Source organism: Schistocerca cancellata, chromosome 4, assembly GCF_023864275.1.
Source record: "Schistocerca cancellata isolate TAMUIC-IGC-003103 chromosome 4, iqSchCanc2.1, whole genome shotgun sequence".
Classification (NCBI taxonomy): domain Eukaryota; kingdom Metazoa; phylum Arthropoda; class Insecta; order Orthoptera; family Acrididae; genus Schistocerca; species Schistocerca cancellata.
The window spans coordinates 645,788,473-645,814,826 of NC_064629.1; the positions used below are offsets into that span (position 1 = coordinate 645,788,473).

Sequence of the window (26,354 nt, forward strand, 5' to 3'; positions counted from 1 at the left end):
CTATAGCTCTGCAGGCGTGATGCTGTTAATTTCTCTAGTAATGTTCCGTTTAAGATCGTCTATTGTGCGAGTATTATCAGCATACACTTGGCTTTTTAGTGTGCCTCATAAATGCAAACCACTCGATGTTAAGTGCAGGGACCTTGGTGACCAGAGAGGCCTCTACTGACAAGTCTGTCTTCAGGGAACATTTTGCTGGTGTGGGCCATACTTTGGTTGGATGTGTGATCAGTTGTTCCATCTTGTTGGAATGCTGCAGATAGCTTCTCTGCATCTGCTAACTGTTCGTAGAAAGAGTAAGATATATCTATATATCTGCTATTGTTTACGGTGTAATTGAAAAATATACGCCAAATCCGTTAATTTACGATAATTGCAGACAGTATACACTCTTGTTAAAGGAGAAAACTACAGTGACACAGTGGCAACTGTAAATCAGAAACGCCGATTTACCATGAAACAGATGACGTACAACACTCGCCACTGCCAACTTACGAAATTTCTCGAAAACATACGTTTGTAAGCGTCCGAAAGTTTTTCAAAATATACCTTTTTCACGTAAATATATAATGAAACTAGGTAACGATTGATTTGGGACAAGTATACTGCCGCCAATAGTTGCTACAAAGCACAGATTACGAGTTTTCCGCGGCACTCGCAAATTTTCGAAAAAAACGTAGTCTGTAACTACATACACGAGTATTGACAGATTCAATGAGAGAATGGGAAAACGACACAAACAGGAGAACTGCCTAACAGATACCCTGTTATTCTGCCTCTTCTTCTTGTCAGTGTTTTCCAGAGGTTCCTCTCCTGCCAAATTATGTAGAGAAAGTCCTTATTTATTATATTTTCAGTCCACCTACTTTTCAACATCCGTATAAAGCATCACGTCTCAAACACTTTGATTCTCTTCCTTTTCGGCTTCCCCACATTCCATGATTCACTTCCATACAACGTTGTCCTCCAAATGTACATTCTCAAAAATTTCTTCCTCATATTTAGTGCTATGTCTGATACCAGTAGACTTGTTTCGGCCAGGAGTATTCTCTTTCCTATGCGACTCTGCTTTTGTCGTTCTTCTTGCTTCATTTGTCATATGTTATTTTGTTTCCAAGGCAGCAGCTTTTCTTCACCTCGTCTACTTCATGCTCCCGAATTTTGATGTTAAGGCCATCGCTAATCTCATTTCTGCTATTTCTCATTTCTTTCATCTTTCTTTGGTTTTCCTTCAGTCCACAGTATGTGATCTTTAGAATGTTCATTCCATTCAGTAGTTTCAATAATTCTTCATCACTTACACTGAGCACAACAATATCATGCAGCGAATTTTATCACTGATATCCTCTCACGTGGAATTTTAATCCCACTCCTGAACCTTTCTTTTATTTCCGTCATTTCTTCTTCAGTGTATAGATTGCACAGTAGGGGTGAAAGGATACATCCCTGTCTTACACCCATTCTAATCCTAGCACTTCGCTTTTGGTCTTCCATTCTCATCTTTTTCTCTTGGTTCTTGTACATATTGTATATTATCCGTCTTTGCCTATAACTCTTATTTTCCTCAGAATGTCCATCATCTTGTACCATTTTCCTTTGTCGAATGCTTTATCTAGGCCAACAAAACCCATGGACATGTCTTGATTTTCTTATGTCTTGCTTCTCTTATCAAGTACAACATCGGAACTATTTCGCTCGGTCCTTTGCTTTTCCTAAAACCAAACTTTTCCAAGCGTCTTTCATGTCATTTTCGCCAGCAACGTAAACGCATTAGATGTTAAACTTATTATGCGATAGTTCCCGCACTTACCTGCCCTTGCTGTCTTCGGGAATGTGTGGATGATATTTTTCTGAAAGTGTGCTGCAAAAAAATCTGAATAGTCGTTTTGTTGCCACTTCTCCTAATGATATTAGAAGTTGTGAAGAAATGTTACCTATCACTTCTAGCTTATCTGATCTTAAGTGTACAAAGATCTGTTAAACTCTGATTCTAATACTGAATATTTTATACTTCTTCACCCCCATCATCCGACTAACTTTACCGACGGCCGTTTTGACTTTTCTGTACGGTGAAAAAGTTCTTCCGACGACCATTAATTTTTTATTTCTTTACATTTTCCTGCAGCAGTTTCGCCTTGATTCCCGTGCACTTCCTATTTATTTCATTCCTATGTGAATCGAAGATCTTAGCTCCAAAGAGTGATAAGGGTGAAGTTGGTTGTTTTGAGAAACTGCAGAGTCACATATCAATAAAAATTTATTAATGAGATATTTGAAGTAGATGCAATGTGATTTATTTGTTCAGATAAGTCATTGTTTTCAAATATATTTAGATATATTTTTAAAATCGTGAATATTATCCACAACTTTATTCTTAGGGTATTTAACATTATTTATTTGCAAACTGAGTGCACTTAATGTGGCTTAGCGCTGACATCCTACTGTATACTTGCTGAGCGTGTTAATGGTGCACTATTGTGAAATCTCTCCAAAATACAAATTTGAAGGCCCGAATTATTTCACTTTATAATACTAAGATTTGCATAACAAGTTGCTGCAGTAGCAAAACATAACAACCTCAAAAGTTAATCTATGATTCAGCACAATATAAATTTCACTGTCGCCTTACTACAGCACATAAAAACGTTAAGGACGGTCTTTAACGTTTATGCCGTCACATTGCCACGTAAACTGACGTAAACAATGGGATGGATAATATACTTAACATTGTTTACTTGCTTAAATAAACTAAAAAAAAACCGCACCACGAAGGAATTATGCGAATGGGACGGAACCCGGAATCGGTAGATGTGATGTGCATGTACAGACAAACAAATCATTACAATTTCATAAAAATTGAATTATTTTTTAAAGAGAGAGAACTTCACAACCTAAGTTAGTTATTAATGCGTTGGTCCACCTCTCGCTCTTATGAAAGCAGTTATTCGACTTGGCATTGATTGACAGAGTTATTGGATGTCGTCCAGATGGATATCGTGTCAAATTATGTCCAATTGGAGCGTTGGGTCGCCAAAACTCCGAGCTGGACGGAAGGCCAAGCCCATAATATTACAAACGTTCTGAACTGGGGAGAGATCTGGCGTCCTAGCTGGCCTAGGTAGGGTTTGGTGAGCACGAAGAGTGCTAAAATGTAAGCCCACGATGACTTGCCATGGAGAACAACAAAACAGGGCGTACAGTATCGTCGGCGTACCGCTGCACTCTAGGGATCCGCGGATGGCAACCAAAGAGGACCTGCTATGTAAGGAAGTGGCACCCCAGAAATAATGAGGGAAACAATCGATTCATTCGGGTGTTGGAAAATAATCAACCCATTCGGTTGCAGTTATCCCATCAGATGAATTATTCATTAATTCTTTTGAATGAAACCAATCAGTGGGAGCAACCGAATGAAACCAATCATTCAGTTGGTCGGCCTACTAATTCATTCTTCTGAATGAAACTAGTATGTGGGAACAACTGAATGAAAACAATCGTGTCAGTCGGTTGTAGTTTTATTATTCATTCTTTTTTTTTGCATTAAAACAGTCAGCCGCAATTGATTGAAAAGATTCGACACCGCCAAAGCTTTGCATATTGACTGAATTGTTCATTCTTTCTTTTCAAATGAAATCAATCAGTTGTTTTTCTGTCATGTACTCTTCCTTTTAACTGAAACCGCTCTTTAGTGTTTTAGCTGATCGAGCTGTCCATTCAGTCTTTTGATTGAAACTAGCCTGCACTACTTTAATTAGCTAAACTGAAGTAGTGCTACATTGTACTCACAGAGAATGGTCCTAAGTGAAAACGTATCTCAGGGGTATGCCAAAGTTAACATAAGCAGCATACATCTTCATTGAATTATGAACTGAATGGAGTAATTTTTCTTTTCATCATTTAAAGATGATTCATATTAAATTGTTCCAGTTGCCATAAACAATTATCCTGACGTATCACTGTAGTAGGCATACTATCACTTAAATTGTCGACCCCAGACAAAAACTTCGAAAATGCCGGACATATAGTTCAAATTGGATTGTTATCCAGGACATAAACAGTCAGTAGACGATAAGTTGGCCGATGGCCACAATGTTCCTCAGAGAGCGGGAACCTGAGAGGGGGAATGTTTCCTTGCTTGCGTTTCAGTGCTAACAATGCCAACAGGTGCTCGCATCCTAGCGATCAGCACACATAATTACGCATGAGAGTAACAAGGATTCAGTTTTATACAGCTCAATAAGTAGAAGGCAAATGACATTTAAGACGTTCAGTTGTCTGGCGGGCGGGACGTCGTCATGATGTATGCGATCGCCCATTGTCGGAGGCTTTCCGTTGCCTCAATAAACAAGTATGGAAAATACAGGGTGTTCTGAAATTGTCCTTACAAATTTGGTCGCACATATTTCAGAAATGGGGATAAGTTGAAAACCGCGGTTTTCAGAACAATGTTCATACACACCTAAGGTTCTAGTAGCCGCTTAACAGAGTTCAGCGTGTTAAGGTGGCCATACTTTCTAGTGCAAAATTCTGCACACATAAAAAAATTTTGACATTACAAAAAAGTCTGATTGAACGTAATAAATGCAAACTATCACTTTAATTTGCTACAAAAATTACATGAACCTATGTTTTATGAGTACCTTCTAAGATGAAGGCGTGCGAGCAGGCATACAGTATTTACCAGTTCTGCAAATTTTCTTCAGCATGTCTGTATTCTTCAACAGCCTTATGAAAACATTCATCTCAAGTTTCATAATAATTCACTCTAGTCGTTACATTTGTTTCGTAGACGGCGGGGTCAGGGATTTTCTCTGCCTCGTGATGACTGGGTGTTGTGTGATGTCCTCAGGTTAGTTAGGTTTAAGTAGTTCTAAGTTCTAGGGGACTGATGACCATAGATGTTAAGTCCCATAGTGCTCAGAGCCATTTGAACCATTTTTTTTTGTGTTTCGTAGTTTCTGCAACAAACAATGTTTTTTCACTGTGCCATACATTACTTATTCGGGAAAATACCCTTTCAGTAACAGTATACCGATACAGCTGAAATGAACATACAATTCGGGATAAATCGTGTCATAATTTTTAAATCATTGACAAATACATGTCCCTAATTACTTTTGAAAACATTCGGAACAGAACTAGAAAAATCGTGACTGTCACGGAAAAAGGGGTGACGGGGTGACGGATGGTCATTTTAAATGCGTGCCGGTCGGAGTGGCCGGGCGGTTCTATGCGCTACAGTCTGGAACCGCGCGACCGCTACGGTCGCAGGTTCGAATCCTGCCTCCGGCATGGATGTGTGTGATGTCCTTAGGTTAGTTATGTTTAAGTAGTTCTAAGTTCTAGGGGACTTATGACCTCAGCAGTTGAGTCCCATAGTGCTCAGAGCCATTTGAACCATTTTTTTTTTTTTTTAATGCGTGCGTCGTCTGTAGCACACAGGCTATCTAGGTGATATTCCAATTACATGTCCAGCCTATGACATTCTCATTAAAGTATGCTAATGCTGCTCTGATGCGAGCTCACAGTTCGTGCAAGTCCCGCTCGAAGAAAGAAATGTAATGGGGTCCCGCAGGACCGGGGTGTCAGATCTGGTCTGTACAAACCATTCCACACATTGTGAAAACTGCTCAAAGGTGGTCAGTCAATAACTAACATGGGAAAAAAACTGCTTTAGGTGAGTGTGAACATTATGTTGCAAACCAGGCTTTTCTTCCTATTCCCATTTTTAAAATATACGTGATTAAAGTTATAAAGACAATTCTGGAACATACTGTATGCGCATAGGAGAGCGGCTAAGCGTACTTGCAGCTGCGTTTTTAATAGACTAAAACGAAGAAACTAATTATAGTTAGGTCCTGTTTTTAATTAATTTCAACTAAGATTTATTACAATCTTTTTCCAATCTATTGAATTCACATAGGTACGAAAAAAGGTCAGGTTTACCCCGGACAGTTGTATAAAAATCCCTCCCGCACGCCTCTGTAAGCCCTTGAAACTAGGATCAATACGGGGAAATCCGGACGTATTGCAGTTTTGGATGGGGATCCAAAGGTAAGCGCAATGGTTCCCTTAAGGATATATCAAGAAGAAAGGGACCTTTCAACGTCTTACCTACAGTTTTCATTCCGTTTCATAGGCAATGTGTGATGATGTCCATAAATGCAAAATCATTCTAATATTCAGCCTTTTATTTGTGAAGAAGGTAAATATTTTATACAAAAAATTGTTCAAATGGCTCTGAGCACTATGGGACTTAACATCTTAGGTCATCAGTCCCCTAGAACTTAGAACTACTTAAACCTAACTAACCTAAGGACGTCACGCACATCCATGCCCGACGCTGGATTCGACCCTGCGACCGTAGCAGTCGCGCGGTTCCAGACTGAAGCGCCTAAAACCGCTCGGCCACACCGGCCGGCTACTTTATACAGAAAATGACGTCACCAGCGACATACGTATGCCTACGTTTTCAGTTTTACACATAGTCATAGCTATTAAAAATCAACAACCAAAAATTTTCAGGATTATTTGCCTGGCGTTAAGAATCTGTATGGGGCTAGGAGAGATTACTTAATATTCATTGGTCCGTTTTAAAACCATGTTATACCGAAAATGTTTTCCATTTAAGTAGTTGTTTTGTGCTTTTCAGTCTTGCATGTGTGAAATTTTTCAGTTGATTTCAAACATTTTGATGAGATTACAGCTGGACATGTGGTAAACTTCAGGTTTATTTCAGTTTCTCTTCAAATGAGTCAATCAGTATATTTCTTCCTCATAGCCATGTCTCGCGAGAAGACCGCGAATGTAAAAACTAGAGAGAATCGAGCTGACAGGAAGCTTAGTAGCAATCGTTCTTAAGTGAGAAACATTAACGACTGGCTCTGAGCACTATGGGACTTAACTGCTGAGGTCATCAGTCCCCTAGAACTGAGAACTCCTTAAACCTAACTAACCTAAGGACATCACACACATCCGTGCCCAAGGCAGGATTCGAACCTGCGACCGTAGCGGTCGCGCGGTTCCAGACTCTAGCCCCTAGAACCGCTCGGCCACTCCAGCCGGCTTAACGACTGGAACAAGAAAACAGGAAAATAGGTAGCACCACATATTAAGCTTTTAAAACCAACCTAAAATTGATATTTAATACCACAAGCACGAAAATTCGTATTTCAATAAGTAAATACGTACATTTTGAATGTACTTTATTTTCAGAAATGTACCTTTTAATCACATCTCATTGAAATAAGATACTTTATTTGTCTCTAAAAAAGTTGTCAAGCCTAGTCACGTTTCATGGATAACAAAAAAGGCTGAAAAAGTATGTAAATAAAATCATTCAAAGAACGGACTGAACGAGAAAACAATCGACTGAGCAATCGATTGTCGCTGTCATTACCCAGAATTCCTGACCATCACTCCTGCTTGTCGGGCCACATGGTGAGAGACAGTCAGGTTTAGTAACCCACCGCTGTCCAGGACATCTTCAGACACGTCTTCTTGATTGCTCTTTGGGGCTCATTTTGGAGCAGACTCATCACCGAAGACAATTCTACTCCAGTTACTGAAATTCTATGTTGAAAACGTGTCTGGAGAGGCCCTAAACAGTGGTGGGATACCAGAGTGTCTATCGCCTGCCACATGTCCCGACAGCCAGCAGTGATGCTCTGGGGTGCCGTTTCTTTCCATAGCAGGACCCCTTTCGTTGTCATACATGTTATCCTTATAAGACAGCGGTACTTTGACGATATGCTATGCCCAGTTTTGTTGCCTTTCGTGGCAAACCATTCTGGCTTCACATTTTAGCAAGATAATGCCCGTCTACACTCAGTGTGGGTTTCTACTGCTTGTCTTCGTGCTTGCCAAACCCTACCTTGGTCAACAAGGATGTAGGATCTTTCCCCAGCTGAGAACGTTTGGAGCATTATGGGTAGTACACTCCAATCAGCTCGGGATTTTGCCGATCTAAAGCGCCAATTGGACAGAATTTTGCACGATATCCTTCAGGAGGACATACAACAACTCGGTCAATCCATGCCAAGTAGAATAACTGGTTGCATAAGGGCCAGAAGAGAACCAACGCGTTATTGTCTTGCTTAGTTTGTGAATCTATTTCTATTGAATAAATCATTCAGTTTTTCTGAAGTTGTTATCATTTGTTTGGTTCAAATGGCTCTGAGCACTATGGGACTTAACATTTGAGGTCATCAGTTCCCTAGAACTTAGAACCACTTAAACCTAACTAACCTAAGGACACCACTCACATCCATGCCCGAGGCAGGATTCGAACCTGCGACCGTAGCGGTCGTGCGGTTCCAGACTGTAGCGCCTAGAGCCGTTCGGCCACCCCGGCCGGCTATCATTTGTTTGCCTTTGCATGTAAATCACCTCTGTCGATTCCGATTTTCGTCTTATTCTTTTTTTTTTATTTTTTTCTTAGAGAGTAATTATTCACATTTTCGTGATTAGCAACAGCTTTTGAGGCCATTTGCGTTCAGGAACACATTTAAAATCTTGATCCGAGTCGTAGTTATGCACATAATCCTCGGATTTGTACGAATCGTCCCTGAAATGCATTATCCTGGCACAAACACAACACACGTTACTACTGCTGGCAGCTATGTTTTGGCACTCATCATTGTTTCAGACATACATCCACAGCTGCCACTAGCGACAGACTGCTACCATTTCTCGCTTTATCGCGGAAATATCAGTTAATATGAAAAAAAGCACAACATGTACCAAGCTTTACATGCAATAACTGTTTCTCATATACTGTTCCTTACCGTTGTTTACAGCCGAGATCTCAACTGAAGGGCTTATTTCAATAGTGATACAAGTCCATTTTTGTTCATTGTGAGATACAGAGTCCTAAAGTTCAATGAGCGCTGAAAAATATGCAGTTGAGGTACCAGAAATATTCAAGCATATGGCTTCTTGATAGAGAAGAACCTTTCATTCTGTTTGTTTGGATCATTAATTTTATAATCATTATAGGCAGAAAAGTGGAGGTAATGGACTTGTACCACTATTGAAATGAGCCCTTCAATTATGCTGCTGTATTCCTGCCTTCTTCTGGATATTTTTCTACTGCCTTCTTTCACCACTCAATTGAAGTATGCATGTTTTCCGTTCCGCAACATTTTTTTGTAGGTACGTTCCTTGTACATACATACGTCTGTCCAAATTCGGTGATTGCCCTTTACAGAGATGTCCATTCCTTATCTGCTGAACTGCCTGTTGTGGTATTCACTATCACGTTATCTAAAGCCTGAGAGAACTTGAAAAGCTACTCATTACTCAGCACTTCAGTATCCCACTTCTTTCTACATGGGTTCTTCTGGACAAGTCTCTTAAACTTGAGTCTACTATTACAGTTCTTAAATTAATTGCATGACACATGTTGTTGAGGAATTTTCGGGTGAATATTTTTCAGATATTATATTTCTCTGGATTACAATTTCTTGAATTTTATGCTAAACTGATGTATGGAGTACTGATGTTAACCAATTTATTATAATTATTATTATTACTATTATTATTAAAATCATAGGTGTCTGTGGCACATTAGAGGTGAGAGTGACCGCTCGATCCAGAATCGAATCCTGACTCTGCCCCTGGATAACAAACAATTTTAGATCATTGAACAAAGAAAGCAAGACTACAAAAAAGTGGATGACAATTGCTGAATAAAGTAAAAGTATCGCTGAATAAAGACAAACAGCAACTAAATAAGGAAAAGCAATCGCAAAATAAGGTTGGTTGGTTGGTTGTTTGGGAGAAGAGACCAAACAGCGAGGTTATCGGTCTCATAGGATTAGGGAAGGATGGGGAAGGAAGTCGGCCGTGCCCTTTCAAAGGAACCATCCCGGCATTTGCCTGGAGCGATTTAGGGAAATCACAGAAAACCTAAATCGGGATGGCCGGATCCGGGATTGAACCGTCGTCCTTCCGAATGCGAGTCCAGTGTGCTAACCACTGCGCCACCTCGCTCGGTGCAAAATAAGGATGCCGGCCGTTTTGGCCGAGTGGTTCTAGGCGCTTCAGTCCGGACAGTACGGAACCGCGCTGCTGCTACGGTCGCAGGTTCGAATCCTGTCTCGGGCATGGATGTGTGTGATGTCCTTAGGTTAATTAAGTTTAAGTAGTTCTAAGTCTAGGGGATTGATGACCTCAGATGTTAAGTCTCATAGTGCTTAGAGCCATTTGAATCCTTTTTGAAAATAAGGAAAACGATTGTCAAACAACGGCAAATGATCTCCAAACAAATAAAATAGATCACCATGAAAAGAAAGAATTTGTTAAACACAGAAAATATAAAAGATCGTTCTACATCAGAAGATCGGTAGGTAAACGATTGTTCAAATTTGGATAAGAGGTTAAGAAAATGGATGCTTTCAATAAAAAATAATGTTATTTGGAAGTGACCCCAGTCACTAGACTCAACTATATTACTACCTACCGGTACAGTATGTGAAAGTGAGGCAACACGCAATTCGAAACAGATGACAGGCAAAAACAGCACTGACAAAACTGGAGGAACGAAAGCCTGAATTTAATTTTCTCATTAATATTAAAGTTGTTGTTAATCTGCCTATTTTCTCACCTACCTTTGCCCTAGAGATCTCTCAGCGCTTGCACACGTGTAGATCAAATTTTGTAAGAGATCCTGCAAGTGTCCTTCGAAATGTTGTAATTATAAGGCAAGATATACATTTACATGATTACTCTGCAATTCAAAATCAAGTGCCTGACAGAGGATTCATTGAACCACCTTCAAGTTATTTCTCTACAGTTCCACTCACGAACAGTGCTCGAGAAATACGAACAATTAAATCTTCCTGTGCGAGCTCTGATTTCTCTTATTTTATTATGATAATCGTTTCTCCCTATGTAGGTGAGTGCGAACAAAATATTTTCACGCATTGAAGAGAAAGCTGGTGCTTGAAATTTCGTGAGAAGGTCCTGCCGCAGCGATAAACGCCTTTATTTTGACGACTGCTAACCCCAATTCGTGTCTCATATCCGTGGCACTCTCTCCCCTATTCCACGATAGTACAAACCGAGCTGCCCTTCTTTGAAATTTTCTATCTCCTCCGTCAATGCTATCTGATGCTTGTCCCTCGCCGCACAGCAGTACTCCAGATGAAAGGGGACAAGCGTATTATAAGCAGTTTCTTTAATGGAACTGTTACATTTTCAAAGTATTCGGCCAATAAATCACAGTCTTTGGTTCGCTTTCTCCACAAAATTATCTATGTGATCGTTCCAGTTATCGTAACTATTATCCTTAAATACTGAGTTAAGTTTACAGCCATTACATTTGTGTGATTTATTGTGTATGTGGATGTCTTTCATAATTTAGCGTTAACTGTCAGTTTTTGCACCATACAGATATCTAGTCCAAATCATATTGCAGTTCGTTTTGATCACCTGATGATTTTACAAGGTGGTAAATTACAGCATCATCTGCAAACAATCTGAGAGGACTGCTCAGATTGCCACCTAAATCATTTATGTGGATCAGGAACAGCAGAGGGCCTATAACACGCCCTTTGGGAACGCTAGATATTACTTCTGTTTTACTCAATGACTTTTTCACCACTATTCCCTTGAACTCAAATGTCAGACACGATGGCTGTTGTTCTTTCTACTTGGCTACTGACAGTGCATATCCAGAAATTAGATTTTTATTTCAGTAGAAATGATTTTATTTCAGTAGAAATGAGACGTGTCACAAATCTGTAAACACTTTGCAGATGTGTCCATCGTAAACCATTTGTTTAATGGTTTTTCTTAAAGCATTTCAGGTAATTATCGGAATGAACCTCCCAACAGAGTGAAACTGCCTCCAGAACAGGATTCTAGTCTAGACTGTTACTTTTTGTTGGGCGAACAGCAGAAATCTGGTTTCAAGCTACACTCCAGTAAATGGTTTCATTCTGCCGGTATCAGAAATACTAACTTCAGAACCGCTTCACTATAGAGTGAAATTTTCGTTCTGAAAAAGAGTTGGATGTTCCCTCTACATAGTTGCAGTTGATTCTCTAGCCATTCCAATTGAAACTAGGTTGTTCCTCTACCCCTAATAACCTTCCTGTTGAGGGAAGGTAAACGCTTACAACAAAAGTCGTTAGTTACTCGATAGACTTAGCATTAAACATTAGCTCCTAGCGTTGAAAATAAGTGTCCTACTAATCAGCAACAGGGATTACATCTATATTCATTCAACCATGAGTTTGTGTACCTTGATGTATGCAGAGCTTCCAGTGGAAGTCTTCTGAATAGGCCGAGGTCCACGCCGGGGAGGATCCCGGAAAACATTCAACTCTTCAACATGGAAGGTCCTCCATACTGGAGATGGCTGACGCAAGACGAGTCGCAATGCCAGTAAGTTATTCCACTCCAGTAAGCTCTGAAAAATCCATTGTACACAGACTTTGACATTATCCATGAGACGAAAGTAATGACCTACAATGTAGAAGCTACAGGCCATCGGACTGTGTACACAAAATTATAATTTGTAAGTCTGACTTTATAATATTTGGGATTTCCCCACTTGATTTAGGAATTATCAAAGAAAAAACCTAATTATAGTCCTCAACAACTCTTTCAGTCCAAACTTCAAGATTTTCCCTTGAGCTATGACACTATGATAAGTCGATAAATAAAAATGTAAAGCTAATTATGTGGGGATTTCAGTATTAATGTTTTGACTCATTCTAGAAGGTAAAGAATGTTAATGATTCTAAGGGAGTCTTGCAAATGTACCAATGTTGCAAGCAAAATATTTAAAGGTGTGGCTTCAGTGGCAATGCCAACATTTAATTCCTGTCTCAAAGGGTTGAGATAGGTACGAAGTTTACAATACACACAAGCTGAACGAAACATATAATAAATTTCTAGTCATCTTTTTCTTTGATATCTTTTTGTCATTAAAAATCGCAAATACAAAAGCAGCAGGCTACCTGATAATTAATCAGTGTCCGTAATTAATGGCATCAAAATATCATGTAGAACGAAATGGAAGACATATCATAGTATAAAGGGGGTGACTGCCCAGTTACAGGCTTTTACAACAGACAACATTAAAAAGTGCTGACGAATATCATCAGATGGGCTAAAACAATATAGTACAGCAAGAGAATATGTAGCTCTCAGAGCAAAGTTAAAAGCCTTTTACACTGACGGAAATGGAAAGTATTACAACATGAAGTATCAGCTTGATATTTATCACACTTCGTGGAGATACTTTGTGGCTGTGGTCGTCTAGCGGGTAGCACGCTGGACTCTGTCCCTGACCGTCCTACGTTCAGGCTCGGATGAGGGTGGGGATTTTTTTTTTTTTGATACCTCCCTGAGCCCGAACGGCCACGGGTCCTCTCTGTCTGCTATCAGACTAAATACTGGCCATCTTTCCCAGGGATAAAAGGCGGCTAGGGTGATGAGCTAGCCACCCTCCGCCTTGTACTTCCGCGGCGAATGAAGGCTGCGCTCTTCCCGCAATCCGGCCAAACCCATATCATGGATTGTACGCTGCAGACTACCTTACCTTTACCTGTGGAGATGTTCACCACATGACGTGTATTAAATGACTGAACTTTAATTGCTTTCGGAACTGATATTCATTATAAACATCAATATGGAATTTCACACCCATGCGCAAGAATACACGATTGTATTCATTGCAGTGTGGAAGAAACGCGCCTCCGAATGTTATTTTGAGGAATTACTTGCCACTGCGAAACAGATTCACATATTGTGACTATGCACTGACGTCGGCTGTATGCGACACATGAACATTTGTGCCGGACCGGGACTCGAAACCGAATCTCCCGCTTATCGCCAGTGGAAGTAAGTAGGAATAGAAAAAAAAAGGAGGAAGGTTTATCTGTTTAGCAAGAGTAATAGGAGGCAGATTTCAGACTACCTAACAGATCAAAACGAAAATTTCTGTTCCGACACTGACAATGTTGAGTGTTTATGGAAAAAGTTCAAGGCAATCGTAAAACGCGTTTTAGACAGGTACGTGCTGAGTAAAACTGTGAGGGACGGGAAAAACCCACCGAGGTTCAACAACAAAGTTAGGAAACTACTGCGAAAGCAAAGAGAGCTTCACTGCAAATTTAAACGCAGCCAAAACCTCTCAAACAAAAGCTAAACGATGTCAAAGTTAGCGTAAGGAGGGCTATGCGTGAAGCGTTCAGTGAATTCAAAAGTAAAATCCTATGTACCGACTTGACAGAAAATCGTAGGAAGTTCTGGTCTTACGTTAAATCAGTAAGTGGATCGAACCAGCATATCCAGACACTCTGAGATGAAAATGGCATTGAAACAGAGGATGACACGCGTAAAGCTGAAATACTAAACACCTTTTTCCAAAGCTGTTTCACAGAGGAAGACCGCACTGCAGTTCCTTCTCTAAATCCTCGCACGAACGAAAAAATGGCTGACGTTGAAATAAGTGTCCAAGGAATAGAAAAGCAACTGAAATCACTCAACAGAGGAAAGTCCACTGGACCTGACGGGATACCAATTCGATTCTACACAGAGTACGCGAAAGAACTTGCCCCCCTTCTAACAGCCGTGTACCGCAAGTCTCTAGAGGAACGGAAGGTTCCAAATGATTGAAAAAGAGCACAGGTAGTTCCAGTTTTCAAGAAGGGTCGTCGAGCAGATGCGCAAAACCATAGGCCTATATCTCTGACATCAATCTGTTGTAGAATTTTAGAACATGTTTTTTGCTCGCGTATCATGTCATTTCTGGAAACGCAGAATCTACTATGTAGGAATCAACATGGATTCCGGAAACAGCGATCGTGTGAGACCCAACTCGCTTTATTTGTTCATGAGACCCAGAAAATATTAGATACAGGCTCCCAGGTAGATGCAATTTTCCTTGACTTCCGGAAGGCGTTCGATACAGTTCCGCACTGTCGCCTGATAAACAAAGTAAGAGCATACGGAATATCAGACCAGCTGTGTGGCTGGATTGAAGAGTTCTTAGCAAACAGAACACAGTATGTTGTTCTCAATGGAGAGACGTCTACATACGGTAAAGTAACATCTGGCGTGCCACAGGGGAGTGTTACGGGACCATTGCTTTACACAATGTATATAAATGACCTAGTAGATAATGTCGGAAGTTCCATGCGGCTTTTCGCAGACGATGTTGTAGTATACAGAAAAGTTGCAGCATTAGAAAATTGCAGCGAAATGCAGGAAGATCTGCAGCGGTTAGGCACTTGGTGCAGGGAGTGGCAACTGACCCTTAACATAGACAAATGTAATGTATTGCGAATACATAGAAAGAAGGATCCTTTACTATATGATTATATGATAGCGGAACAAACACTGGTAGCTGTTACTTCTGTAAAACATCTGGGAGAATGCGTACGGAACGATTTGAAGTGGAATGATCATATAAAATTAATTGTTGGTAAGGCGGGTGCCAGGTTGAGATTCATTGGGAGAGTCCTTAGAAAATGTAGTCCATCAACAAAGGAGGTGGCTTACAAAACACTCGTTCGACCTATACTTGAGTATTGCTCATCAGTGTGGGATCCGTACCAGGTCAGGTTGACAGAGGAGATAGAGAAGATCCAAAGAAGAGCGGCGCGTTTCGTCACAGGGTTATTTGGTAAGCGTAATAGCGTTACGGAGATGTTTAGCAAACTAAAGTGGCAGACTCTGCAAGAGAAGCGCTCTGCATCGCGGTGTAGCTTGCTGTCCAGGTTTCGAGAGGGTGCCTTTCTGGATGAGGTATCGAATATATTGCTTCCCCCTACTTATACCTCCCTAGGAGATCACGAATGTAAAATTAGAGAGATTCGAGTGGCACGGAGGCTTTCCGGCAGTCGTTCTTCCCGCGAGCCATACGCGACTGGAACAGGAAAGGGAGGTAATGACAGTGGCACGTAAAGTGCCCTCCGCCACACACCGTTGGGTGGCTTGCGGAGTGTAAATGTAGAATGTAGATGTAGATGAACCACTTCGGCTATCCGATGACGCCTCCACACCCATCCAAACTTCTATATGTCACGTTGTCACAAGTCTTGTGTTCGCAGAATTCATGAGTCCCGCAAACGATGACAAATATACTGTAAAACAGGTAAAATGTTGCACCATGAAAGAATTATACGAATGGGACGGAAATCGGCAGATATGATGAAAATGTACAGACAAAAAATTAAAAAATGATGAAACTTCATGGCAGACTAAAACTGTTTTAATCTTCCAGGAAGTTTCACATCAGCGCACACTCCGCTGCAGAGTGAAAATCTCATTTTGGAAACATCCCCCAGGCTGTGGCTAAGCCATGTCTCCGCAATATCCTTTCTTCGAGGAGTGCTAGTTCTGCATGGTTCGCTGAAGAGCCTCTGTGAAGTTTGGAAGGTAGGGGACGAGGTACTGGCAGAATTGAAGCTGTGAGGGCGGGTCGTGAGTCGTGCTTGGGTAGCTCAGATGGTAGAGCACTTGCCCGCGAAAGGCAAAGGTCCCGAGTTCGAGTCTCGGTCCCGCACACAGTTTTAATCTGCCAGGAAGTTTCATATCAGCGCACACTCCGCTGCAGAGTGAAAATCTCATTCTGAAAATAAAGATGATTACAATTTCAGCAAAAATGGATGATTTATTCAAGAGAAAGTGCTCCAGAAACTAAGCAGGTCAGCAACGCGTTGGTCCATCTCCGACCCTAACGCAATCAGTTATTCGGCTTGTCATTGATTGACAAAATTGTTGGATGTCCTCCCGAAGGATATCGTGCCAAATTCTGTCCAATTGGCTCGTTAGATCGTCAAAATTCTGAGATACTCAGAAGGCCCCACTCATAGTCCAGACGTTCTCTACGCGAGAGAGATCCGGCGATCTTGCTGGTCAAGGTAGCGTTTGGCAAGTACGAAGACAAGTAGTAGAAACTCTCTACATATGTGGGTGGTAATTATTTTGCTGAAATGTAAGACCAGCATGGTCTCCCATGAAGGGCAACAAAACGGGGCATAGAATATCGTCGACGTGCCGCTGTGCTGTGAGGGTGCCGCGGATGACAACCAAAGGGGTCCTGCTATGAAAAGAAACGCCACCCCAGACCATCACGCATAGTTGTCGGGCCGTATGTTGGGCGACAGTCGCGTTGTTACCCCATCGCTGTCCAGGGCGTCCCCAGACACACCTTCGGCCTGGAATTTCATTGACTGGAATAGAATTGTCTTCAGTGATGCGTCCCGCTTCGAACTGAGCCTCGATGACCAGTGAAGATGACGTGTTGGAGACGACCTGGACAGCGGTAGGATACCAACATGTCGCTCGCCTTACGGCTCAACAACCCCTTTGGTTGTCATCTACGGCACCCTTACAGCACAGCGGTAAGTCCACGATGTTTTATCCCCCGTTTTGTTGCCCTTCATTGCAAGCCATCCTGGACTTACGTCTCAGTAAGGTAATGCCCGTTCGCACACGGCGAGAGTTTCTACTGCTTGTCTTCATGCTTGCCAGACCTTACCTTGGCCATCAAGGTCTCCGGATCTCTCCCTAATTGAGAGTGTTTGGAGCATTATTGGCGGGCCGTCCAAACATATCGGGAATTTGGCGATCTAATGGGTCAATTGGACAAAATTTGGTACGATATCCTTCAGGAGGACATTCAACAACTCTGTCAATCAATGTCAAGCCGAAAAACTGCTTGCACAGGGGCCAAGGTGGACCAACGTGTTATTGACCTACTCAGTTTTTGAAGTTCTTTCTCTTGAATAAATCATCCAACTTTTTCTAAAATTATAATCATTTGTTTGTCTGTACATGTACATCACGTCTACCGATTTCCGTCCAGTTCCGATAATTCCTTCGCGGTGTGGTTTGTTTTTTCAATTCATTTTTTATTTCCTTATTTCCTTTAGACATGCATGCACGCACGTCTGTAGGGAATCTGTCACTCTTTGGCAGATACACTATGCAGTCCCAGCTGACTGAAACCTCATTTCTACTGTGTGATTTCATTCGTTTTCTTTTCTATCCGTAACCAATAATAATTATATGTCTTAATGTGTTGTTTAATAAGTTTAATAAGTCACAGCCGCAAAATACTAACGCGAATTCTTTACAGACGAATGGAAAAACTGGTAGAAGCCGACCTCGGGGAACATCAGTTTGGATTCCGTAGAAATATTAGAACATGTGAGGCAAAACTGACCCTACAACTCACCTTAAGAAGATAGAATAAGGAAAGGCAAACCTACGTTTCTAGCATTTGTAGACTTAGAGAAAGCTTTTGACAATGTGGACTAGAATACTCTCTTTCAAATTCTGAAGGTGGCGGGGGTAAAATACAGGGAGCGAAAGGCTATTTACAATTTGTACAGAAACCAGAAGGCAATTATAAGAGTCGAGGTGTAACGCCGGAAATGCATATCCTCCTATTTCCATCTATTGCACTGCAAATTTTTTTCCTTATTTTGTCACCTGAAGATATGACATTTCTGTCTCTTTATATATTGTAATTGTTTTACTGTTTGTATATATATATTTATGCATTTATGTTGGTTTGTTTTGTGAATATTATTTGTATTTATACGCTGGGTCTGGCCTAGGAAAACTATGCTATCGAACGAATACATCGATAGGTCGTGTGGAGAACCAAAGTGTTTAGGATCTTTGGTAGTGTTAACTCTGTCGCGTGGAGCGCGGGCAGAGGGAGAGTCTGGCTGGAGTAGTGCGGTTGAACAGGTGTGTTGTGTGACGCTCCCGCGAGTTGCCGCGCTTTCGGGGTTTGGCAGCATGTAATTGCGCTCGACTTGCGATGATAGTTTCTGACATGGTGTCGCGGACGGGAAGCATTAGCTGGCGCACATCAAGAGCCCGTTTCGTCTGGTGACCGTGTCGAGAAGAAGGCGCACCAACATCCAGCTTCTGCAACAGCGACGGCCGACAATGAGTGACTGTCGCCACCTCCTCGATCGACGGCTTCAAACCTTCAATCAGCCAACAAGGAAGACTGGAAGAACGTAAAGTTTTAGAACTGTATGGCAGACCTCAGCTTTTCAAACTTTTAGAATTGTTGCATCACAAAATTACAGCAACTTAGCATGAACGTTTGTTGCTCATTGTCCCAATTGCATTACCAAGCAGGGTCCCTTCCTTTTCCGGAATGAACCCGAGTGTCGTTGAAATTCAAACGCCAGCATCATTCGATTTCACTGCTTTAATTTCAAAGTTCAGTTAAGGTATTCATAGCTGGCTACAATATTTAGATTACACAAGCACAAATTAAGAGTGCGAGTTTTGTTACTGTATTTTAGCTTACCTGTGACTGCAGCTCAGCTTGGTACGTACTAAATTTTACTATTGTTAATTATTCAGAATCATTTAATTCAAGTTCAAAGTTAAATCTCTTATTTCTAAATTGCATAGATTCAAGTAGCTTTTGAAATGATTGTTGAGGTAGTCCAAGACTAACCGTATTTTACTGAATTTCGATGTGCTTCAGAAAGAAAGCTCACTATTAACTTCAGTCACTAAATTAACTTTCGATTTTCCGGTTTTATTAATTATTTTGCTAAATGAAGTCAGAGTGTAGCGGAATTTATTACTTCTGAAAAACTTTCAGTTTTCACACTACACGTCTCAACCTTCAGTTGCCACGCTTCTAGTGCTAATTATATGTGTAATAACCTTTCTTTTTCAGTTACTATAGTAATTGTCCTTAGGACTGGCGACCGTAATTTCCCCCAAATCTCAAATATCTAATTACCGCTAGTTAATTGTTAACGTAACGGCCGCACATTTACTTACTTTATTAACTTTACCCCTTTTCAAAATTAATTTCCAACAATTTCAATTGCATTTTTCCTTTCATTTAGATGTAACCCTTTCCTCCCTCTTTACCGACAAATTAACTTCGGTGACGATTGCTTTTCCCAAATTTCCATTAGGTACACGCTGTTTAATTTTTCACTGTCATTAAGGTCGATAAGTGAGGGGGAGGTTACAGAGAGACATGAAAGGGAAGCAGTGGTTGGGAAGGGAGTGAGACAGGGTTGTAGCCTATCCCCAATGTTATTCAATCTAGATATTGAGCAAGCAGTAAAGGAAACAAAAGAAAAATTTGGAGTAGGTATTAAAATCCATGGAGAAGAAATAAAAACTTTGAGGTTCGCCGATGACATTGTAATTCTGTCAGAGGCAGCAAAGGGCTTGGAAGAGCAGTTGAACGGAATGGACAGTGTCTTGAAATGAGGGTATAAGATGAACATCAACAAAAGCAAAACGAGGATAATGGAATGTAGTCGAATTAAGTCGGGCGTTGCTGAGGGAATTAGATTAGGAAATGAGACACTTAAAGTAGTAAAGGAGTTTTGTTATTAGGGGAGCAAAATAACTGATTATGGTCGAAGTAGAGAGGATATAAAATGTAGACTGGCAATGGCAAGGAAAGCTTTTCAGAAGAAGAGAAATTTGTTAACATCGAGTATAGATTTAAGTGTCAGGAAGTAGTTTCTGAACGTATTTGTATGGAGTGTAGCCATGCATGGAAGTGAAACGTGGACGACAAATAGTTTGGACAAGAAGAGAATAGAAGCTTTCGAAATGTGGTGCTATAGAAGAATGCTGAAGATTAGATGGGTAGATCACATAACTAATGAGGAGGTATTGATAGAATTGGGGAGAAGACAAATTTGTGGCGCAACTTGACTAGAAGAAGGGATCGGTTGGTAGGACATGTTCTGAGGCATCAAGGGATCACCAATTCAGTATTGGAGGGCAGCGTGGAGGGTAAAAACCGTAGAGGGAGACCAAGAGATGAATACACTAAGCAGATTCAGAAGGATGTAGGTTGCAGTAGGTACTGGGAGATTAAGGAGCTTGCACAGGATAGAGTAGCATGGAGAGCTTCATCAAACCAGTTTCAGGACTGAAGACCACAACAACAACAATGTGTTGTATGAGCTATTACTGTGTACGAAGTTTAATGGTCTAAGAATTACTCACCGATTTTGACGTACCTGATTTGTGACATAGCAACATCGAGAGGAGAGTCTGCATTAGAGCATTTAAAATTTTCGTTGAACTTTTGTAGCTTCTCGACCAGATCAGAAAATATAGTAGTAAATTTGAGTGTAAAATCGCATATAATTAGTTGGAAAGTGTTGTATTGTATTGTATGTTAACCGGGGACCTAGAAACGTCGGAGAGGCTCCGTCCCCGCCGCAGCCGCAGTGGTCCGCAACCCCACGACAACGACCGCAGTCCACTTCACCCCTCCGCCGTCCCAGACCGAACCCGGGGTTACTGCGCGGTTCGGTCCTCGGTGGACTCCCCAGGGAACGTCTCACACCAGACGAGTGTAACCCCAATGTTTGCGTGGTAGAGTAATGGTGGTGTACGCGTACGTGGAGAACTTGTTTGGCAGCAATCGCCGACATAGTGTAACTGAGGCGGAATAAGGGGAACCAGCCCGCATTCGCCGAGGGCGATGGTGAACTGCCTAAAAACCATCCACAGACTGGCCGGTTCACCGGATCTCGACACAAATCCGCCGGGCGGTTTCGTGCCGGGGACCAAGCGCTCCTTGCTGCCCGGAAAGCCGTGCGTTAGACCGCACGGCCAACCGGGCGGGCAGTTGGAAAGTAAATAAATACTTCACATGAAAAATTGTAAAAGCTTAAGTTTTCTGAAATCTATGGAAACGAAGTCTACATGAAGCTGAGTTTTGATTTAGGTAATTATGTTGTCTGTCGTTAAGAGAGTTTGGTAAGATTGTGGCATATAGAGGCAAGCGAAAGATTTTTGTTATTATTCGAAGGAGACGTGAGGAGGTGGTGTGATGCACATGCCAGAAATCTGTGTAATGGGGTCAGTAGGCTGATGAAAGAAAATGAAGGAATGAAGAAATAACGTCACTACGCTGACGAGAGAAAGTGGAGAGGTATATCGTAGGAGATTTATACTTATTTCCCTCATGTCTCGAGAAAGTGCTTTAACAATGCATATACTTGTTCTAAGGAAAAAGGTGAGTTAAGATGTAGGAACTGACAACCACGGACAATAATATGCGCAGATAAGTTGGTTTAAGGAATAAAGATTATTGAGAAATCCGGTTATAACAAACACAGATTTGGTAAAATTAATGGAAATGCAAAATAGCTACTGGCAAAGAAATGACTTTCGTTTTAATCTACCGGGTGATCAAAAAGTCAGTATACATTTGAAAACTTAGTAAACAACGGAATAATGTAGATACGGAGGTAAAAATTGACACACATGCTTGGAATGACATGGGGTTTTATTAGAACAAAAAAAAAAAAAAAACAAAGTATTGCTAGACGCGTGAAAGATCTCTTGCGCGCGTCGTTTAGTGATGATCGTGTGCTCAGCCGCCACTTTCGCCATGCTTGGCCTCCCAGGTCCCCAGACCCCAGTCCGTGCGATTATTGGCTTTGGGGCTACCTGAAGTCGCAAGTGTATCGTGATCGACCGACATCTCTAGGGATGCTGAAAGACAACATCCGACGCCAATGCCTCACCATAACTCCGGACATGCTTTACAGTGCTGTTCACAACATTATTCCTCGACTACAGCTGATGTTGAGGAATGACGGTGGACATATTCAGCATTTCCTGTAAAGAACATCATTTTTGCTTTGTCTTACTTTGTTATGCTAATTATTGCTATTCTGATCAGATGAAGCGCCATCTGTCGGACATTTTTTGAACTTTTGTATTTTTTTGGTTCTAATAAAACCCCATGTCATTCCAAGCATGTGTGTCAATTTGTACCTCTCTATCTACATTATTCCGTGATTTATTCAGTTTTCAAATTTATTCTGACTTTTTGATCATCCGGTACATCGTATTCTAATTAAGCCATGCAAAGATACATGGTCCAATCACATTAAAGTCAGAAACCTGAATAACCACCGTTTGCAGCGCGGACCGTAGTGAGAAGTTCGCGAACAGAGTCAATGATGTTCTGGAGCCACGCCGACTCCATTGCCGAGGCCGGCCGCGCCAGGTTTCTCGGTTGACGATCCACAGTATGTACAGCCCCGCAGATTCTCGATTGGATTTATTTTAATCCGGGGAGGGAGGGGGGGGGTTGGTGGCTAGGGGAGTGGATTAAACTCTTGTGCCCTCAGAACACCCATGCTGGTAGCTGCCATCGTGCCGAGGAAAATCAAGCTGCATGTAGGGGTTGACATGGTGCCCAAGGATAGATGTATACTCTCGTCGATCCATTTTGGCCTGCAGAACGACGAGATCACCTACAGAATGCCACGGAAACATTCCCCAGACCATAACGCTTACAGGGTGTTTACTTTCAGATGTTTTACATCGCACATGCCAACACCCATCTGTCCAATGGACGTGATTCATCTGCAAAGGCCACCTGTCGCCACTCAGTCGACGTTCAGTTGTGGTACTGGCGTGCGAATTCCAGTCTTCGTTGCCGATGAACAGCAGTCAGCGTAGGTGCATGATCCAGGCGCCCACCGTGGAAGTCCATATACAGCAATGTTTTCTGAACGGTCGTTGAGGATACGCTGTTCGTAGCCCCTTGATTCATCGGGGCGTTTAGTTGCTCAACAGTTGCACGTTTATTCGCCCGTACACATCTCCGCAGCCGTCGTCTATTCCTGTCACCTATGGCCCATGGTGCACCACAGTTGTCTCTGCACCGGTTTTGGTGTAGGTCAATTGGTCATACATGCTATGCTTTAACTGCTGCGGCACGCGAACGGTTTACAAACTTAGACTTTTCAGAGATGTTTCCAAACTTCACCTGAAAGCCAATGATCGTACCCATCTGAACGTCAGATAAATAGCTTCATTTCTGCATTACGACAACGATGACACTGTTATCCACGCCCCCTGACATGCTTTATATAGCCCCACTGCTAGTGCTGCCACATGCCATTTGTGAATGGTTATTGTACATAGGTGATTGTCACATTAATGTGAGTGGACCGCGTCCAAGCTCACAGGAAATAGTCTACTTTCCGATATGATGTAATAATACAACACAAACTAGCTAATACATGACGAAGTAAAATACGGTCAAGGACATATCAAAAGACAAGCAAAAAATATGTAAAGAGGAGAATTCGCGACTCAAATCCTGTAACAAAATAAAAATATAGATAGCAAATAATAGCGTTGTGCGTTTTGAGAATGATGCACTGTCAGTTATAGTCTTGAGGGGAAAAAAGGAAAGGTAATTTTACTGGTAAAAAGAAGCATATTTTCTGTTAACATCTATTTTTATTATGTAAATACGAGAACAAGCAGGTTTTAAATTTATTTTGTCGTCCGTTACGATAGTAAGAGAAGAGAAGCTGAGGCTATGTTATCTGTATTTCAGGAACATGCAGGCTTCGTGTATCTGCAGCCTGTGAGCTGTATAGAGAAATGCAGCTATGAGAACACCAGCCAAAGTGCCTCCTCCCCTTTTCCTACTGATGGGACAATCTGTTTTTAACAATCGATTGGTCAGTCGATCGTTTTTTCGTCCAGTCGGTTTTTTCAGTCGAATGAAACAACTGAAACAAACGAATAAAACTAGTCTCAGCGGCCGTGTCAGCTACATGAATGTTTTCAATCACTCACCGTGTTTGAGTGGTTTCATTCACTGCGAGACAACCGACTGAAACAAGTCTCCGTCGGCTGCGGCCGTTATATAAATGTTTTCACTCACTCATCGGTTTTGAGTGATTTTATTCACATACTTTTTCAGCCTTTCTGGTTATACGTGATTACTGAAATAGAAATTTTCGTACGTGTGGCATTAAATATCAATTTTTCGTTGGTTTTAAAAGCTTAATATGTGGTGTTACAATCACTTTTTAACACATTTTAATTAGGTCGGTTTATTCCCTGCTTTTTTTCGGTGCAAATTTTGTAATTGATTTTAAACTAACTTCCCGATAAGCTATGGACCAGAAATGTGTGTGTGAAATCTTATGGGACTTAACTGCTAAGGTCAGCAGTCCCTAAGCTTACACACTACTTAACCTAAATTATCCTAAGGACAAACACACACAACCATGCCCGAAGGAGGACTCGAACCTCCGCCGGGAACATCCGCACAGTCCATGACTGCAGCGCCTAAGACCGCTCGGCTAATCCCGCGCGGCATGGACCAGAAACTTTCAACTTAGCTCAGAAGTGGATGACAAGGCAATATTAACTCGCTTTCTTTTCTGGTGTGTGACGAAGAGCAGGTACTTGGTGTACCACTGCTATTTCCTTGTTTTCTTGTTCCAGTCGCTAATGTTTCGCACTTAAAGAACGATTGCTGCTAAGTTTCCCCGTCATCTCGATTCTCTATAGTTCTTACATTCGCGGTTCTCTCGCGATATATTCCTACGACGAAGAAATATATTGACTGACTTATTTGAAGAGAAACTGAAATAAACCTGAGATTTACCTCATGTACTGCTGTAATCTCATCAAAATGTTTGAAATCAGCTGAAAAATTTCACACACAGAACACTAAAAAGCAGAAAATAACTATTTAAATAGAAAACCTTTTTAATATAACTTGGTTTTAAAACGGTCTAATAAATATTAAATAATCTCTATTAGCCTCATACAGATTCCTAACGCCATACAGATAGTCTGAAAATTTATGCTTTTGAATTTTTAATAGCTATCAGAATATGTGCAAAACTGAAAATGTGGGGTATACTTATGTAGCTCAGGATGTAGTTATCTGTACAGAATATTTACCTTCCACACAAATAAAAAGCTGAATATTCAAATGAGTTTGCATTAGTGGACATCATCACACATAACCTATAGAACAAAATGCAAACTTTCGCTAAAACGAGGCATGGTTCCTTTCTTCTTAATATATCCATAAGGGAACCATTGTGCCCACCTTTGCACCCCCATCCTGGGCTGCAATACGTCCGTATATCCCCGGATTGGTCCTAGTTTTGATGGCATACAGAGCCATGCCGGAGGGATTTTTGTACCACTGTCCGTGGTAAACCTGGATCTTTTTTCGTTCCTGTGGAAATTCGATTGATTGGAAATACCTCTAGCAGATTGGAATATCTCTACCAAAAGACAGATGTACAACGCACAAGGGACTTTATTTTCAACGTAGAATACGTTTCCAAACCCGCGTAACCGCGAATCTGTATGTTAAGTGATTTGACTTTCCGTCGACAATGGGATGATTAGAGACGGAGTTACAAGACTGAGGTGTTGACAGACACATGGTCGGCGAGAGAAAATAGAAATGCAATATATATAAAATTTTAGCGTGTAATGAAAACATCCCCAGCTATAGTTCATCGCCATCTAATGAAAGTTCCCAGAGAGAGTGTAATGTCACAAAAACAGGTGTCGGTCGCAGG

At 41.4% G+C, this 26,354-nt stretch overlaps 1 protein-coding gene across 1 annotated transcript in view; it reads right to left on the reverse strand.

Annotated features, from left to right (window-relative positions):
* LOC126185049 (nicolin-1-like) overlaps positions 1–26,354 on the reverse strand; it is a 148,623-nt gene that overhangs the window by 36,351 nt on the left and 85,918 nt on the right. Inside the window, exon 4 of the mRNA XM_049927803.1 lies at positions 12,248–12,415. Within this exon, the coding sequence (XP_049783760.1) occupies positions 12,248–12,415 (168 nt within the window). The remainder of the gene's footprint in view (positions 1–12,247; positions 12,416–26,354) is intronic.